Genomic DNA, 20,131 nt, shown 5'->3' with positions numbered 1-20,131 from the left:
GGTTACTCTTCGTTGTGGTGTGCGGGCTTCTCATTGCAGTGGCTTCTCTTGCTGCAGAGCACAGGCTCTAGGCACGTGGGCTTCAGCAGTTGTGGAGAGCAGGCTTCAGTAGTTGTGGCTTGCAGGCTCTAGAGTGCAGGCTCACTAGTTGTGGCGCACAGGCTTAGTTGTTCCATGGCATGTGGGATCTTCCCGGACCAGGGCTCGAACCCGTGTCCCCCACATTGGCAGGCGGATTCTTAACCACTGCACCACCAGGGAAGTCCCTAATTTCATTCTTTTACATGTAGCTATACAGTTTTCCCAGCACCATTTATTGAAGAGACTGTCTTTTCTCCATTGTATACTTACATCCTTTGTCATAGATTAGGTGACCATAGGTGTTTGGGTTTATTTCTGGGCTTTCTATCCTGTTCCGTTGATCTATATTTCTGTTTTTTTTTTTTGCCAGTACCATACTGTCTTGATTACTGTAGCTTTGTAGTATAGTCTGAAGTCACAGCGCCTGATTCCTCCAGCTCCGTTTTTCTTTCTCAAGATTGCTTTGGCTATTCGGCGTCTTTTGTGCTTCCATACAAATTGTAAAATCTTTTGTTTGAGTTCTGTGAGAAATGCCATTGGTATGTTTGTTTTTTTAGACTTGATGTATAAGTGATAACACACAATAATTGTCTCTGTGTGACTTATTTCACTAAGCATAATACCCTCTAGGTCCATCCATGTTATTGCAAATGGCAGAATTTCATTTTTTTTTATGGCTGAGTAATATTCCATTGTGTGTGTAAATATATATAAAAATAAATAAATAAATAAATAAATAAAAATATATGTAATACACCACATCTTCTTTACCCATTTATCTGTCAATGGACACTTAGGTTGCTTGCATATATTGGCTACTGTAAATAATGCTACTATGAACACTGAGGTGCATGTATCTTTCCACATTAGTGTTTTCATTTTCTTCTGATATATACCTAAGAGTGGAATTGCTGGGTTGTATGGAAGTGTTATTTTTATTTTTTTCAGGAACCTCCTTTTGGAAAACATACTGTTCTCCACAGTGGCTGTACCAGTTTACATTCCCACCAGCCGTGCATGAAGGTTCCCTTTTCTCTACATCCTTGCCAACACTTATTTGTTGTCTTTTTTTTTTTTGGCTGCATTGCGTCTTTGTTGCTGCATGTGGGCCTTCTCTAGTTGCAGCAACTGGGGGCTACTCTTCAATGCAGTGAGTGGGCTTCTCATTGTGGTGGCTTCTCTTGTTGCAAAGCACGGGCTCTAGGCGCATGGACATCAGTAATTGCAGCACACAGGCTCAGTAGTTGCAGTATGTGGGCCCTAGAGTGCATGGGCTTCAGTAGTTGTGGCATGTGGGCTCAGTAGTTGTGGCTTGCAGGCTCAAGAGCACAGGCTCAGTAGTTGTGGCACATGGGCTTAGTTGCTCTGCGGCATGTGAGATCTTCTCAGACCGGGGATTGAACCCATGTACCCTGCATTGGCAGGTGGATTCTTAACCACTGCACCACCAGGGAAGTCCCTGTTGTCTTTCTGATGATAGCTTTTCTGACAGGCATGAGTTGATATCTCACCGTGGTTTTCATTTGCATGTCTCTGATGATTAGCGATGTTGAGCATATTTCATGTGCCTATTGGCCATCTGTATCTCTTTTTTGGAAAAATGTCTATTCAGGTCTTCTGCCCATTTTTAAAAAAAAATAAATTTATTTATTCATTTTTGGCTGCGTTGGGTCTTCGTTGCTGCACGAGGGCTTTCTCTAGTTGTGGCGAGTGGGGGCTACTCTTTGTTGCCGTGCGTGGGCTTCTCATGTTGCGGATCATGGGCTGTAGGCATGTGGGCTTCTGTAGTTGCAGCAGGTGGGCTCAGTAGTTGTGGTGCGCGGGCTCCAGAGTGCATGGTTCAGCAGTTGTGGTGCACGGGCTTAGTTGTTCCATGGCATGTGGGATCTTCCCGGACCAGAGCTCGAACCCATGTGCCCTGCATTGGCAGGTGGATTCTTATCCATTACGCCACCAGGGAAGTCCCTGCCTATTTTTTAATTGGGTTGTTTGGGGGTTTTTTGGTATTAAGTTGTATGAGTTATTTATTTTTGATATTAACCCCTTATTGGTCATATCAATTGCAAATATTTTCTCCCATTCAGTGGGTTGTGTTTTCATTTTGTTGATGGTTTCCATTACTGTGCAAAAGCTTTTAAGTTTAATTAGGTCCTATTTGTTTATTTTTGCTTTTATTTCCTTTGCCTTAGGAGACAGACCCAAAAAATATTGCTACAATTTATGTCAAAGAGTGTTCTGCCTATATTTTCTTCTAGGAGTTTTATGGTTTCTGGTCTTGCATTTAGGTATTTAATCCACTTTGAGTTTATTTTTGTATGTGGTATGAGAAAATGTTCTAATTTTTATTTACATGTAGCTGTTCAGTTTTCCCAGCACCATGTATTGAAGAGAGTGTCTTTTCTCCATTGTATGCTCTTGACTCCTTTTTCATAGATTGACCATAAGTGTGTAGGTTTATTTCTGGGCTCTGTATTTTATTCCATTGGTCTATGTGTCTGTTTTTGTGCCAGTACCATATTGTTTTGAATACTGTAGCTTTGTAGTATAAAGTCAGGGAGTGTGATACCTCTAGCTTTGTTCTTTTTTCTTAAGACCGCTTTGGCTATTTGGGGTCTTATGTGGTTCCATATAAATTTTAGGATTATTCGTTGTAGTTGATTTAATTCTTTATAGTTTTCAGAGTATAGGTGTTTGACCTCCTTGGTTAGGTTTATTCCTAGGTATTTTATTTAAATTAATTAATTTATTTTTATTTTATTTTTTTGTGGTACGCGGGCCTCTCACTGTTGTGGCCTCTCCCGTTGCAGAGCACAGGCTCCGGACGCGCAGGCTCAGCGGCCACGTAAATTTTTTTACTCTCCTCGTCCATGTTTTGTGTTTTTGATGTCATATTTTACACTTCATATTTATCATTTCACTGTCTAAGGTAACTATAGTTGGTTTTACAATTTTTTATCTTTTAATCTTAGGACTAGCTTATTTAAGTGGTTGCTCCACAGTCTTTACTATGTATTTGCCTTTACTAGTGGTATTTTTCCTTTCCTATAGATTCTTACTTTTTGTGGCCTTTTCTTTTTCACTTAGAGAAGACCCTTTAACATTTCTTCTAGGGTAGGTTTAGTATTGCTGAATTCTTTTAGTTTTTGCTTGTCTGAAAAATTCTGTATTTCTCCTTTTATTCTAAATGATAATCTTGCTTGGTAGGGTGTCCTAGGTTGCAGGTTTTTCCCTTTCAGGACTTTGAATATATTACGCCACTCCCTTCTGGCCTGCAAAGTTTCTGCAAAGAAATCAGCCTTATTTAGCCTTATGGGGATTCCCTTGAACTGACTGTTTTTCTCTTGCTGCCTTCAGAATCTTCTCATTATCTTTAAATTTTGCCATTTTATTTATGATATGTCTTGGTGTGGGTCTGTTTGGGTTCATCTTGTTTGGGACCCTCTGTGGTTCCTGTAGCTGTATATCTCTTTCCTTCTTTAGGTTTGGTAAGTTTTCAGCCATAATTTCATGAAATACATTTTCAACCCCTTTCTCTCTCTCTTCTCCCTATAATGTGAATGTTTTCACACTTGATGTTGTCCTAGAGGTCCCTTAAACTGTTCTCATTTTTTAAATTTGTTTTTCTTTCTGCTGTTCTGATTGGGTGGTTTCCATTATTCTACCTTCCAGATCACATATGCATCACCTGGTCTGCTGTTAAGTCCCTCTAGTTTCTTTTCATTTCAGTTATCATATTCTTCTGTACTGATTGATTCTTTTTCATATTTTCTAGTTCTTTGTTACAATTGTCACTGTGTTAATCAATTCTTTTCCCTAATTCAGTTAGCATTCTTATTACTAACGCTTGAACTCTTTATCTGGTAAATTATTTATTCTGTTTCATTAGTTGTTTTTTCACGTTTTTTCTCTTATTCTTTCATTTGAAACAAACTGCTCTCTCTTCTCGTTCTGCTTAAATTTCTCCATTTCTATGAAATTAGCTCAATCAGTTACCTATTGTGGTTTTGAAAGGGTGTCCTTATGTGGGACTGTCCCTATACAGTCTGTTCGTGCCCAGTGGCTTTGGTGGGAAATCTGGATCTGATGTGATCATGAGTTACATCTTTCCCCAGGGTATGCTGGCAGCTATCACCTTGATAAGAGGTGGGGCTGGACATGGAGGGGACAGAGCTAGAACCAGAGCTAGGTGTGAGCCAGGGATTCTCCACTGCTCAGTGGCCAACACTACCCTATTGAAGGAAGGGTCAGGTCCCAAGTTCCTGGAGCAGAAGTCCTGAGGGTCAAGTCAGAGCTGGCTCCCTTCCCTCTAATTGTGTTCTCCCTCCTCCCAGCACTGTCACCCTTGCCCCAAAAGGGAGCAGTGCTGGAACAAGAGGGGCTGGAACAGGCTTTTGGCATGGGTTGGAGTGTAGGCTGTGGTGGTCCTGGCAGCAGTCTGCATTCCAGACTGCTCTCAATCCGCTGACTCTGCTGGCACCAGCAATGGCTGCCCTTGCCCTGTTTAGATGCTGTGTCAGGTCTGAGCCAGCTCTGTTCCCCAAAACTGTGCACTTCCCTCGGCTGCAGTAGCCCTTGCCTGGAATGGAGCTGCACCGTAGAGTAGGTGGGGCTGGAGTGCCCAGTGTGGGTCGGGGTGTGGGCTGTGGCGGTCCCAGCACCAGTGAGAGTTCTGGACCACTCCCGATCCACTGCCTCCACTAGTGCCAGAAATGGCCACCCTTGCCCTATTCAGATGATTTTCTGTGTTTGAGCTGGCTCTGTCCCCCAGAGCTGTGCACTCCCCTTGGCCATGGAAGCCTATGAGCCAGTGTGAAGCTGTACTGCAGAGCAAGTGGGGCTGGAGCTGGTGTTTGTCTGAGGCCGGGGTGCACACCGGGGTGGTGGCAGGAAACTGGCCAGAGTCCCAGGCAGTTTCTATCTGCTTCCTCTGCCTTGTTTCGGTAGTGTGTGTGATCTTCACAAGTGGAGTCTAGGTTTCTTACAGCCCTGCTGTCAGTCCCTCTGGTTTTCAAACCTGCTAAGGCAACTTGTCTTCTCAGTGTCAGATCCCTAGGCTGGGGATACCTGAAACGTGGATTGAACCTCTCACTCCCCAGGGAGTGAGCCTGTGTAATCCCTCTCCTCTTCCCTGTTCCCTCCCGACCTGATCATTTCTCTTCTCTTCCTACCCAATTCCATCTGGATCTTGGATCTTTGTTACAACCTTAGTTGTGTAAGAGTCTTTCTGCCAGATGACTTCCAGTTTGTTTTCAGTGAGAATTGCTCCACGTGTAGATATATTTTTGATGTGTTTGTGGTGGGAGGTGAGCTCTACCTGCATCCTCCTACTCCACCATTATGATCTCCCTCTGGGCCCTTTTAATCTAGACACTCCTGTCATTAACTTCCTAGGGAATTTTCGTGTACTAATTTTTTCCTAATTTCCCCCAAACCATTTTCTCTATGTCTTTTTCCAGAATTAATATTTGACTTCTTGAATTAATCTTCTGGTTTTATCTTTTTCTCTATTATTATTCACCTCTGTCTTTTAAAAATCTATTTTCTAAAATCTTTTGCCTATAATGTCTAACCCTTTCACATGTAATTTATTTCAGATATCACATTAGTGGTAAAACTAGTGAAATCTGAAGAAGGTATATAGTTAAGAGAATTGTATTATTGTTCATTTCCTGTACCAGTGCCCTCCAGTCAAAGAACAGCAGGGTGAAGGATATATAGAAACTATTATTTCTGTGACTTTTCTGTAAATCTGAAATTATTTCAGAATACAAAGTTGAAAAAAATTAAAAGGACTAAGAGGCCTCTCACTGTTGTGGCCTCTCCCTTTGCGGAGCACAGGCTCTGGACGCACAGGCTCAGTGGCCATGGCTCACGGGCCTAGCTGCTCCACGGCATGTGGGATCTTCCCGGACCAGGGCACGAACCCGTGTCCCCCGCATCAGCAGGCGGACTCTCAACCACTGCGCCATCAGAGAAGCCCAGGACTAAGATGTTTGAGAAAAAATAAAGTGTTTTCTGGGATGACTATGCATGGACCACTTCTCATAAATTTTCTCTTATCTCTGAGAGGATATTAATTATAGTTTCTTTGATTTTTTTCTGCTCCCTGAATTATATGTTTCGTCTGAATTTCTTTTTTTATCTGTTTGTTTTGGTCTCTCATTCTGAAGGCTTTCTTCTAATGTGACTGCACACCCATATTTAATAGGGCAGACTAAAATCCTAATGGGAAGTTCTTTGTGAATGATGGGTTTATCAATAAGCTTCACTGTAGGTATTTCAGAGGGCCAGCCAACTTTTTCTCAGTGGTATCAAGCATGCAGTAAAGACAAATTTAATTCTTTCCATCATATTAATAGTTTCATACAGTGTTTTCTTACACTGGCTAGCAACCATTTTATCTTTCCTGTTTTTTAGTTTGTAATTTCCAGGAACATGGGATACATTTTTGAAAATTAATTTAATTTCCTCTTATATATATTCTTATACATTATATATATATATGTTATTTATCCTTATCTTCAATGTACTGCCATATACAAAAATTTTTCATGAGACCCATGCAGTGTGTACTTTTCTGTTTATTCATCACTGAATGGAGATCTGTCCATGACAATTCTAAAAATTGGTTTCATGAGTCCTTGACTCCCCTTACTGTTCTCTGTCCCCTCTGAGGCTATCTATAGTTAGGCCTATGCACAGTCCATGAAAATTTTTACCCTCTTGTATGCTCAGAGATGCAAAGCACAGGTTTTTCCTATTCCTGCCCTCCAGAATGCAATACTTTACAATTGTCCTCCTCTACCCTGAGGACCTGCTGAATATGAAGGAATTTTAATCTCTAATTGCTTTATAGGAAGTGTTAATGATACTGAAATGAGGAAATGGTTAGGAAGAAGACAGTAGTAGAATTTTTCTGTAAGGTAAGATAGTTGCTAATGTTTACGTGAACGCACATTATGGGTCTCTGAGCTAAAACAACAGACAGTGGTAGTAGGTCAAATACCTTTCCAATTTACTTTTGAATCATTTTGTCTTTCCAACAAGTAAGGTCTAACAGGCCAATAGTTGTGTTTTTCATTCAAGCCCAATCAGTGCATTAATTAGAAGAAATTCCTCATAGCCTGGCAAGTGGTTAAATATTATCCTTAATGTCAAATGTTTTCATGAATAGCTAGTAATACATTGGAGTTAAATAAAAAGAACATTTAACTTAAAGGTGAATTTCAAATTATAATTTACTCACTTTCCAGTATCTCAATTAATCCTCATAAGAATAAACTTATTAGACACTTAAATTAATGCAAAAATGGAAAAACACTGTAAGGAAACATAAATACTTTACAATTCTCCACTTACACCCTTATTACCTAGGGATCTGATATTCATCTTAAAAGCTTCAAATGCCCAAATAGACAAAGATTTTCCTTTTGTTCCTTCCTATAGTCTAGTTCAATGGGATAATTTTGACATTATGTGATTTTGCTTTATTGACTTTAAAATTAATTCTGTATGTGACTCTGCTGAATTAGGGAATTATACCTTAATTAATACCATGTTAACCTAATAAATAGTTTCTATATTGGTCTGATTTACAATGTATTATTTGGTTTGACAGAATACAGTAGCCTGTGGCTTACCGTCAGTGAGTAGCTTCTGGCAAACAGTCATTTATAGCAGTTAGACTTGTGCTCTGAACTCTGGATAAGGTCTCTGTTTTATTGATTAGATTTGTTGCTTTAAGATAGTTTTGATGTCTGAAATCACTACTTCTGGATATATACAATTAACATCCTTAAAATTATAATAGAGTTTTAAAAATGACTTACACCTTACACTTTTTTATAAAAACAATAGGCTCAAATTCTTCCAAGGAGTATTTCTACAATTGCGGTACGCAGGCCTCTCACTGTTGTGGCCTCTCCCGTTGCGGAGCACAGGCTCCAGTATGCGCAGGCTCAGCGGCCATGGCTCATAGGCCCAGCCGCTCCGCGGCATGTGGGATCTTCCCGGACCGGGGCACGAACCCGTGTCCCCTGCATCAGCAGGCGGACTCTCAACCACTGCGCCATCAGGGAAGCCCAACTTTTCTATAATTTTAAGTCACCAAGGTTTTTGGTACACCAGGGAAAATTTTCATAGGAAGAAAAAAAATGTTTCAAATGTCAATATTTTAATATTAGCCTACTTTAATAAATTTTAGGAAACAATCGTCTCCTATTGATTTAGTAACATTTGTGGATTAGTATTTCTATATTATAATACCAATGCACTATAAACAAAAGTAGATAATTTTCCACACAGCAAAATTTGTATAGTAAAGTATGTCTACAAGATTGTATAGTTTTAGAAAACTATAGAATTGGTTTTGGAGTTTCTGTTGCTGAGTGGGGCACCATTTTCTATTGAGTGCCATCAAATCACCTAAAGAAAAATATTTGAGTATAAAATACATGGAACCTTCAACATTGAAAGATAAAATAGGAAATATAAAACTCTATACAAAAGCCCTGTGTTGCAGTTTTGATTTTGAAGGTTTATTTAATTGAATTTTCTTTGTTTCCCCTCATCTCTAACAAAAGGGGAATTGTGGTTTTTTTTTATGCCCCTCAACTCAAGCTTCCTACAATCCTGCATATATAAATTAAAAATAAAACATGCCAGGGACTCCCCTGGTGGTCCAGTGGTTAAGATTCTGTGCTTCCAATGCAGGGGGCATGGGTTCGATCCCTGGTCCGGGAACTAAGTTCCCACATGCCGCACAGCGCAACCAAAAAATATAAATAAATGAATAAAAATAAAACATGCCAAATTTCATTGATTCTGAGATATACATCTTTTCATATTTCAAAAACTCTGAATCAGTATACATTTACAATTGATGGCAAGGTTTTTTTCTTTCATAGTGATACATAAAATAATGGTGTGTTGTATAATCCATGCTAGCTCAGATTCGATGAAATCTAATTACAGTTGTGTGAGCCGTGGGCTTTGGAGTAAGCTAGTTAACCACAGTTCATAGCTTTTAAACTCTTCCCTAGTCCGGAAATCTTAACTCTGTCAGGACCAAAATCTTCCCTAGGATGTATCCCATGTGAAAACCAGAATTATTATAAGCCTTAACAAGACAGATTAAATACAAATAGAAACAAGTCAGTGGTTTTGTTAGCCTTTAGCCTGTGGCACAGCAGAGCAAAGATCTGTATCAGGATAGAAAGGGTAAAGTTCCTCTTAGCAGCATTTCTCCAGACAAGCAAGAGGCAGATTTCTGATTCCAGTTTTATGCTTTTATGAACAAAGAAAGGTGTCTATTCACACCACTGTTATGATTTATATTAAACATATGTATAATTTTTATATGATAAAGAATAAGATACCAGTTTCTCTGTATAATTTCTGAATTACCTACTCACAGATTTAAGAAAATGTAGAAAGGTGTATACTCTTAAACTAGAAGAATTAAACTTTAAATCAAGGATGTTTAACATTAATATTCTTTGGAAATTTCTCCTATCCAACTACCACTCTATCCTCTATTGGAATTATTTAGAAGTACAACTTCAATCATTTGTGTTTATATATATATATAATGTGTGTGTGTATAATATATATACAATCTGCAATTGATTATCTAATATGGCATAGCTATTTCAGCTATTTCTGAAGAAGTGTATCTGGAGAAAGTATTAACATTAGGAGAAGTTTGTTTTAGAAGATTTTGATACTATAATGAGCTCTCTATAAGTAACGTTTACTAACACTTTAGGCTTTGGTATTAGGTCAAAGTTATGATTTTAGTCCATGTTTGCAGTACAGTGGCAAGAGCAGTGAAGGAATGCAGTGAAGGGGTGAGGAGATTCGAAAGACTGTGGAGGCTCCTTAAAGTAGACTGTCCTGGTATTGAGTTCCAATATATGGTCTGGGTCAGAAGAAAAATATGAGTGTGAAATCGCTAACCTCCATCATTTTATTGTAAAGAGTACACTGCAAGCAAGATTCATAGTACCATCATAATAGTTAATCAGTTTGGGTTCTTAGCGATGTAGTCACATTTCCCTAATATATTTATATATTGAATACACACATGGATCTAACTAGATTACCACTCCTGGACTGGATCTGATTTAAGGTGCGTGAGCACAAAATTCCCAAACTGGAAGAGTAGATCATTAACTGTTTTCATCTCCCCATAAATGTTACATGCCATTAACATAATAAAAATCTTAGTATATGAAGTATCTAGGCAAATTCATAGAGACAGACAGTAGATTAGAAGTTACCAGGGACTGCAGAGAGAAGAATATAAAGTTATTGCTTAATGGGTACAGAGTTTCTATTTGGGGTGATGAGAAAGTTTGGAACTAGATAGTGGTGACAGTTGCACAGCAATATGGATGTAATTAATACCACTTAGCTGTACACTTAAAAATGGAAGATTTAAAGTCATATATATTTTACTACAGTAAATAAAAAGTTTTGACCATGTGTGGTTTATAAGTTGTTCAAAACTAATTAATAGAAATTATAGCTAGTTTAGAATTGTATTTCCTTCACATGAAATAATTAACTAATTCTGTACTTCTGATTGCAAATGTGACATAAATATCCAAAGCTGTTTCTTTTCAGAAGAGAAATTTGGAAAACTTGAAATATGACTGAAGAATAACAGAAAAAAATCAAAACAAACTTCTTACTTTAATTGGTTCAGGCTGCATCACAGGTGCAGGCATAGCAATGGCACTTGGAGCATAAACCTGGTGATATGTTGCTTGAACTCCATGATCAGAATAAGGCTATAACAAAACAAAGAAAAAAAATATTGTTTTTCATTTATCAATTAAAAATATTTATTCAGCGTTACAATTTACTAGGCATTTTGCTACACAATGGAGAAACACAGATGAGAAACACATTCTCTATCTTTAATTCACTTATAGACTTATCTGAGACAGACTAGTCAAAATTACCCTAAGTCCTATGACACATATATAGGGATGCATGGGAAAGAAAAGAATTACTTGATGTAGCTTTAGAAAGTTGGGGAGGGGGTCAGGGGAAGTTTTCTAGTGGAGTTTATGCTTCAATTTGAAGAATTAGGGAGAGAAGGTGGGAACAGTATGTGAAAAGGCAGAGAGGCAACTAAGAACACACCTCATTTGTGTAGGTTGTTTGGTACAGCTGGAAGGAAGATTATTCACCGAACGACAGCTGAAAGATGAGGCAGTAGAGTAACAGGCAGGGAACAGATCATGTAAAAGCAGATTTATGGCTTTTCCAGCAGATGGTGGCACCATTTAGTGAAATGTGGAATATAAGAAAAGCAAGTTTGATGTTTATGTTATTGTGAGGCGGTTAAAGAGAAGAAGTTAGTTTTGTAACACATAAAAGTTGGGATATTTGTAGGACTTCTAGTAGAGGTATACAGTCAATCAAAAGCTATTGTAGATGTGGCTCTAAAGCAGCACTAATAGAAATAATGTGAACTACATGTTAATTAAAATCAAGAAAGTCAAAAGGTACAAACTTCCAGTTATAGGTAAATAAGTACTAGGGCTGTAATGTACAACATGATAAATATAATTAACACTGCTGCACGTTATATAGGAAAGTTGTTGAGAGTAAATCCTAAGAGTTCTCATCACACACAAGTTTTTTCCTATTTCTTTAATTTTCTATCTATCTGACATGATAGATGTTCACCAAACTTGTGATAATCATTTCATGATGTATGTGAATCAAATCATTATGCTGTACATCTTAAACTTACATAGTGCTGTATGTCAATTATATCTCAATAAAACTGAAAGAAAAATTTCCAGTAGCCATGTTAGAAAAGTAAAAAGAAACAAGTAAAATTAATTTCCAGTAATATATTTTATTTAAATATATTAAAAATATACTAAAGTGTATTCAATATAAAATTAGTGATAAATTTTACATTCATTTTTCATACTATGTCATTAAAGCTTGGTGTGTATTTTGCACTTACAACACATCTCAATTCAGACCAGCCACACATTTCAAGTGCTCAATAGCCTCATTGTGGTATTGGCTATTGTTGTACTGGATAGTGCAGGTCTAAAATTCAGAAGTGAGGCTGGGGCTAGAGAGATGAGTATGGATGATAACATCAGAGTGAGTATGTAGGGTGAAACAATGTAGAATCGAATATGAAATCAGGGGGAGCAAAAGATCAGCTTACAAAGGAAAATGAAAGGAGGTAAAAGGATTGCCAGAAGAGAGCAGTATCATGGAAACCAAAGGTAGGAAGAGTTTCAAGGAGTTTGTCCAATGTCTCTGACAGGTCAAGAAAGACTGAAAAGAAAGGAAAGTATTTGGCAATTAGGGAATCACTGAGGAAATTTATCAAAGGCAGCTTCAGTGGAAAGGTAATGAAGTAGACTTCAGCAGGTGAGGGGAGAATGGGTAGTGAGGCAGTGGAAATACTAGATGTAGAGTAATTTTTCAAGCTTAGCTTTGAAAGGTAGAAGAGAATTAAGGCACTGGTGGGGGTGTGTCAAAGGATAGTAATTATCTCCTACCAGGTGCTAGGCACTATACAAAGAACTTTCTGTATACAACAACTCTAATCTTTGCATCAATCTTGCAAAATAGATTTTCCGGATGTCTTTATGTTATTAATGTGGATATTACAAAACCAACCCTGTGAAGAGTTAAGTGATTACTCAAAGAAACACACTAGTAAGTGGTGAAGCTATGAACCAATGGAGAGAAAATGTCTTAAAATACATGAGAAAAGAAGGATAATAGTGGAATGAGGTCCCTGAGGAAGAGGGAAGCTATAGTATCCAGAGCAAAGAGGCACAAATAACCTTGGATGAGAAAGGTTACTAAAAAAATATAAGAAGCTAAGGATGGGTTATGAGTCAGGTAAGTTTGTATGCTGGGGACTGGAAGCTGAGTTGGTTTCCACAAAGTAGTTTCTATTTACTTTGCAAAGTAGAAGGCACTATATTCTAAGAGTGAAGGGGGAAATATCTACTGAAATAAGTGAGAAATAATGTTAATTCATTTTTATATTTTAGGGAATCTAACTATCAAACTCATAAGAACAAGCCCTGTGTTTTTTAATTTTAGGGAAAAAACACTTAAAATATAAAACACCCCACTCTATTTATTAAGTTATATATTAGACTTATATCTTCTACCAGAAACAATATTAAAATAAAAATATGCTTATATCATTTTGTATGGAAATATCATAAAATTAATGGTATAAGTTATAAGCTAATAGAAGCAATATTTCCAGAAAAGTCTTATTAGAGTCCACTAAATAGTGAAATACAACTTGATAAGTTACCTGATGTCAGGAATTAAGAATATGGTTCAGTGCCAAAGTAGATTATGGCTAAAAACCTAATGTAAAAGCATTCTTACCTCACTGTTCCCCTCCTTGAAAACCAGAAAGCAACAAAAAGAACAAAAGATAGATTTTTAAAATGCCATCATCAAGTAAACCAGGAAGTGTCCACGATCCTGAATCACAATGTAGAATGTCTGCCAAACGTTATGCAATTTGGACCAATATAAGGGAGAATTCTGAAGCCTGAGGAAGGTTATAATCTCCCTGAAGGTAAATGTTCTGAAAGGCCTATTCAAAGATTCTTTAGAGTCTCAAGTGTAGGGGTGTGTCAGGCCAAGGCAGAAGGAGGAAAGATCTTCACAGAGATCCAATTTTACTTAATAGCAGGGGAGGCAGAATTGAAGGAGAAATAAGGTTTTCACTATTTTGTGGTCTAATACCTTGCATTATAGCTGAGGAACATTGCTGGAGGTGAAGCAGGGTGCAAGTGGCAAGTGAAGTAACAATTATTACACCCCCATACAGAAAATCTACAAAAAAAGAGACTTTGCCAGGAGCCAAATGATCTCCAGAATGCTAAAAACTGAGGGAAGAGCATCTCAAGCAGGAGACATAAGCAGACTTGGTGGTAGGCTGTTTAAGACAACAGCGTGCTTCTCCTACCCTGTATTTCAAAAAATAGCTGGCATCATTTAAAGACATGTAAAGATATGAAGGAAAAGGAAGCAACCTAAGACTCTTCTCATCCTCTCCAAATCCATCAAGGGAAAAGCAAAAAGGGGGAACAAAAGAAAAAGATGAGAAATAACTCCAGAAAATAGTAAAAAAGTTCAGATAAATATAATTCTTTAGCTCTTAAAGAAATTATAATAACATGATCTCTATGAAGAGCTCCGAAAAGATTTTAAGCCAACAGACAACATTTACAGGCAATGATGTAAGCAAAGCGTCAGAGTTTGGGATAAAAAAGATAAAGATAAAATAGAGATGAAATCTTCATTAGTCATAATAAAAAGTAGACTAAACACAATGAAAAATATAGTCATAATTGTCTTGAAAAAGCATATAAAACAACATTAAAAACTACTATGATAAATTACCTCAGAGATGACAGACATGAAAGACAAAAAAGAGATCTAACATATGCATAAATGGTATTCCTGAAGAAGAAGAAACACAACTGGAATAAAAAATTTTTTTTTCAAAGTTCTAACAGGAAAAAAGAAACTGAAATAAAAACTAGCCTGAGAATCAAAGGAGCAAACTGTGTCCCAGGAAAAATATTATAAAGACTGATAAATTCCAAGACATATCCTGGTGAAGTGATTTCAAGTTAAGGCAGACTTTTTAGGCACGCAGGGAGAAAAAGCAAATTACGTATAAGGGGTAAAGTCAGGCTGGTTTCAAACTTCTTTACAGCTATACTGAACATCAGAAAAGAGTAGACTAGAAGTTCTAAGAGAAAAAAGTGTTGTTATGGGTTGAATTGTGTTCTCTTAAAACTTATGTGTTGAAGTCCTAACCCCCAGTATGTCAGACTTTATGACTTTATTTGGAGAAAGGGTCTTTACAGAGGTGAGCAAATTAAAGTATGGTCATTAGGGTGGAAACTAATACAGTATGACTGGTATCCTTATAAAAATGGGAAACTTGGACCTATAAACAGGAAAGATAATGTGAAGACACAGGGAGACAGTGGTCATCTACAGGCCAAGAAGAAAGGCCTGGAATAGATCCTTCCCTCACAGTCCTCAGATGGAACCAATTCTTCCAACACCTTGATTTTGGACTTCTAGGCTCCAGAACTGTGAGAAAATACATTTCTATTTTTTAAGCCATCCAGTTCATGTACTTTGTTCCAGCAGCCTTAGCAAACTTATACAAGTATGATGCAGCTATTTTATAGCTAGTCTTAATTTCTTTCAGACTTATAGACAACAAATATGTTGAACAAACAAGGATGTACAAACTCAGAAAGTATATAGCACATATAAGCCTTCTTTAACAAAGACTGCTTGCAGATTCAGTCAACCAAGTGATAAATGGAGGGTGAGATGAAGAATGGAGAAATCATAGTAAAAGTATTGATAGTAAACATTAAGATCCAAAGTTGTGGAAATTATTGTTCCAGAAAAATTATGTTATAAACCTTAGCAATAATAATAATAATTACAAAAATACACTCAAATTGAGACGTGGGTATTAATAGATACCCAATAGGTACCCAATCTTTCACAACATATTTAAAACATACCATGTACAGTTTCTGGCATATAGATGATGAGGTTATTAGTAATGGTTTGCAAATATAATTTAAACACATGGAAGACAATATTTACAGTTTGCAGTTATAAAATAAATTTGATTTACATTTTTGAAGGAAGAATTTTTTAAAGATTATTTTCTTCTTTGACTTCATTTTTATACACTTTTAATTGACAGACTGTTAGTAACAATACAGATTGACAGGCAAACCAGAAGAAGTATTTATCTTACTCTTTCAAGGGGACTGAGTCAGGGAATAGCCTAGTAGAGTGAACAGATTTGAGAAATGGTTCAGAATTAGTTAGTGAAGAAGTCTAAGATGAAGCATTCTTAGTATAAAAAAGGGGAAGAGATGTGAATAAATCAAAGAAAACGTAAGATGTTCAACTTCAATTAGGGTCTTGAATAAATATCTTTAGAAAAGAAAAATAAATAAGTGTTAAGAGGAAGTGGTTATAGATAACTTACTTTGAGACTAACACATACCTCTGGAACTGAAGCTTCCATCAGAGACAGCGGAGGAGGAACATATCCACCATCCTGTGCAATTTCCACTGGTTGATAAATAACCTCAGAAGGTTGCAGGTATAAGAATGGAGCAGAAGAGGCAGGAGACTAAAACAAAACCATACTTCTAATTAAAATCGGATTAGTTATTTCAATTAAACCAAATGACTTACCCAACACACGAGAGAAATATTGGTTTCACATTTTCCTAAAGTTGTTTTTTTAGGGACAGCACAGAAGTATCTTAGCAACAAACTAGGAACTCTGGGTTGTTATAAATTCCATTTGTGTCAGTGTTATTAATAACTATCACTTACAAGTACTAAAATTTCTTAGCACTTTAGAACCTTATATATAAATTAAGATAGTCATTAAGATCACAATTAAAGGTTGTAATAATATAACCTATAGTATTTAAATTGTCATAAACGTCCATTCTCAGCTTTCCGACTTCCCATGGAAGTGGGACGTATCATTAAACGATCTTTTTGATGGTACACTATTTGTTATCAAAAGTTGGGAGATGGAATACTTATTTAGGAGCATAAATAAAGCAAGCAAAATCTGAAGTAAAGCTAGAAAAATGCTAAATTTTCTAATAATACTAATAGTAAAAAGAAATAAATTTTCATTTCAGTTTACATAGCGCTCACTTATTTATAAAATGCTTTCACTTACATGATCTCATTTGACCATCACAAAAATCATGTGATAAAACTTTCAACAGTATAGTATCATTACTTCCACTTTGCAAATGAGGAAGCTGAGAAATAAAGTGATTAAATGAATTGCCAAAGGTATCACAGTTAATAAATACAAGAGGAAGTTCTCAAATCTAGTTCTCCTGACTTAAATATTCAGGCAGTCTTCACAAAAACAATGAAAAAAATTAATATTTACCTGAGGAACACCCCACTGCCACTGACCTGGTAGACACTGTGCAGGGGCCTAAAATGAAAAAAAAAAAAACCCACCCAGATTATAAACAAGGGTTAAAACTGAATATCAACATGCGATAGTATGAAGCTGGACCCCTATACCTCAAACCATATACAAAAATTAACTCAAAATGGAACAAAGATCTAAATGTAAGAGCTAAAACTATAAAACTCTTATAAGAAAATATAGGTGCAAATCTTTGTGACTTTGAACCAGGTAATTAAAAAAATTATGACCTCAAAAGCACAAGCAACAAAGCAACAGAAGAAAAAAAGGATAAACTGGATTTCATCAACCTGAAAAACTTTTGTGCTGCAGAAGACACCATCAAGGAGGTGAAAATAAACCCACAATATTGGAGAAAATATTTACAAATTATAAGAAACTTATAAGCTTATAAGAATCTGATAAGAAACTTGTATCTACAATATACAAAGAACCCTTATAACTCAATAGTAAAAGGTAAGTAACCCAATATAAAAACTGGTAAAGGACATGAATAGACATTTTCTCAAAGAAGATATACAAAAATGGCCAATAAGCATATAAAAGATATTCAACATCATTAGCCTTGGGCTGTGGAAATCAAAACTACACTGTGATATCACTTCACATATACAAGGAGGGCTATAATCAAAAAGGTAGATAATAAGTGTTGGCAAGGATGTGGAGAAATTAGAACCCTCATAAACTGCTGGTGGGAGTGTAAAATGGTGCAGCCTTTGGAAAGTATGACACTTCCTTAAAAGGTTAAACACAGAGATACCATATGACTCAGCAATTCTACTCCTAGGTATAAGACCTTAGAGAAATGAAAACGTATGTCCACACAAAAATCTGTACACGAATGTTCATAGCAGCATTATTTGTAAAAGCTGAAAAGTGGAAACAACCCAAATGTCCATCAACGTAAGAACGGGTACACAAAATGTGGTATATATCCAAATAATGTCCAGAACAGGCAAATCTATAAAGACAGAAAGTATATTACTGGTTGCCTAGGACTGGGAGGAGGGGGTAAGGGGAATGCCTACAAATGGGTAAGCTTTTTTTTTTGGTGGTATGGTTGCATAGCTCTGTGAATTTAGTAAAAACCACTCTGTTGTACACTTTGAAAATATAAATTGTATGGTATGTGAATTATATCTAAATAAAGCTGTTATTTAAAAAAAAAGAGGGTCAAATTACTTAAGGTACTTATTGTAAGATGATAATATAGAACATAGACTTTTTATTTCTTAAATTAGTTGTATTATTCCTTAATAATAAATGTTTTACTTTTATTCTCCACCTTTAAAAAGGCTTTTTTTAATTATTAAAGTAAAAAAACAGAAAAAAAGAAGATCCCATGAATCTACCATCTAAACTGTTAATTTCATGCTGACCACATCAACTTCTAATGGATTACATCACTGTGTTATAATGATGACCAAGATAACGTGAGGTCTATGTTCTGTATACCATATTAAAAAAGGCAGGATAATGTATAATCTCTTAAGAAAATATTTTAATTAAAAATCTGAAATAAAATGACATATGTAGATTTGTTAGATAAATAAAATCACTATCTACTTATGAAGTAAGAAATACAAAGGAGATAAATACTGATTGAACCAGGCATTATCTGATTTGACTAACAAAAATTTCTGTTTTGCTTGCTAAAGGATGCTGCTTATTTATTATTTTTTTGTAAATTAAAAAAATTTTATTGGGGTATAGTTGTTTTACAATATTGTGTTAGTTTCTCCTGTACAGTGAAGTGAAGCAGGGTTCCCTGTGCTATATAGCAGGTTCTCACTATTTATCTATTTTATATTGACTAACAAAAATTGATAAAACTATCAATCCCAGAATTTGTAAAAAGAAAGAGCAAGGGAAGATATTATCAGAGTGGCAATTTTTAGGGCAGAATGATGAGGAATAAATATATAACTGTAAAGAAATATGTGAAGTGAAATTATTTCTTACATTGCAAAATACTATGTTACAAATTGGTACAAATTTTATAATTTGTGTCAAGTGGAAAACCAGAGCCAAAGTATAAAATTAAATTGTATTAGAGTTCTATTCAGAATACATCTATGTCATGTATGTATATATGTAATCAATTAATGAAGGAGGAGCTGGTCTCCACAAGGTGCAAGCAGAAAGAAAGCAACTTTAGTCTTTCTCATCCCTGGCACTTTAAAAGCATTGTGTTGAAGGTAGTGGTTACCAGTGGTGAGAGGGACAGGGGGAGGGGCAAAATAAAGGTAGGGGGTTAAAAGGTACAAACTACTATGTATAAAATAAATAAGCTATAAGGATATATTGTACAGTACAGGGAATATAGCCAATATTTTATAATAACTAAAAATGGAGTATAATCTATAAAATTTTTGACTCACTATGTTGTACACCTGAAGTTAATATAATATTGTAAATCAACTATATTTCAACAAAAATAAACTTTTCAAAGGGTAAAACAAACAAACAAATAAAAACCACTGTGTTGAGCTGTTTTTCCTTGCCCCTGGATAAAAATTAGGATAGATCACTTTTTGGCATGTGGCAGATTGCAAATGCTGACACTCTGGTTAGGTACTTTGTTCCTTTGGTGATCTCCCTGCTGAGAACTTCTGACTGCAGTTCTAGACCTTGATTCTAGGACTCTACTTCACACAGATTTTTTTCTCTCCTGGGGTCACCTTAAAGTTTTTGGAAAGAGTCTCTTCTGTGAGGTTCGTATCTTGCTCTTGGGAAACATAAACCTTTGCTTGCTGTGAGACGTGCAGCACATTCCTACTGTAGCCTTCTCTTCTGGCTCTGCCTCCAGAGACCACTCTAGCTTCTTCTTCAGGCTTTTTTTTAAGGAGAGGTCACACCCAAGTGATACTGTCTCACAAATTTCAGGGGACAAATATTAAACTCTCTTAGTCATTCTCTGAAGTCATCTTCACTTGTTTGAGGAGAATGGGAAATGCCATAGCACTCTAACAACTCTCTTGTTAAAAAGCCCTCATTACCAATCTCCCT

General features: G+C 36.4%; 1 protein-coding gene across 6 annotated transcripts in view; it reads right to left on the bottom strand.

Moving 5' to 3' along the window:
* The window catches only part of BOLL (boule RNA binding protein), a 57,718-nt gene that overhangs the window by 15,695 nt on the left and 21,892 nt on the right, over positions 1-20,131 (bottom strand). For 5 of the 6 annotated variants that reach the window (XM_007465692.1, XM_007465687.1, XM_007465690.1 and 2 more), the window contains 3 exons: positions 17,078-17,125; positions 16,157-16,285; positions 10,776-10,874 (listed from right to left, as the gene is read on the bottom strand). In XM_007465692.1, coding sequence (XP_007465754.1) covers positions 10,776-10,874; positions 16,157-16,285; positions 17,078-17,125 — 276 coding nt within the window. The remainder of the gene's footprint in view (positions 1-10,775; positions 10,875-16,156; positions 16,286-17,077; positions 17,126-20,131) is intronic. The other variant, XM_007465691.1, reaches the window with a different exon arrangement.

This window comes from Lipotes vexillifer, unplaced genomic scaffold, assembly GCF_000442215.2.
Source record: "Lipotes vexillifer unplaced genomic scaffold, Lipotes_vexillifer_v1.1 scaffold113, whole genome shotgun sequence".
NCBI lineage: Eukaryota > Metazoa > Chordata > Mammalia > Artiodactyla > Lipotidae > Lipotes > Lipotes vexillifer.
Note: the sequence above shows the minus strand (reverse complement) of the source record. Positions and strands in the feature narration are given on the sequence as shown.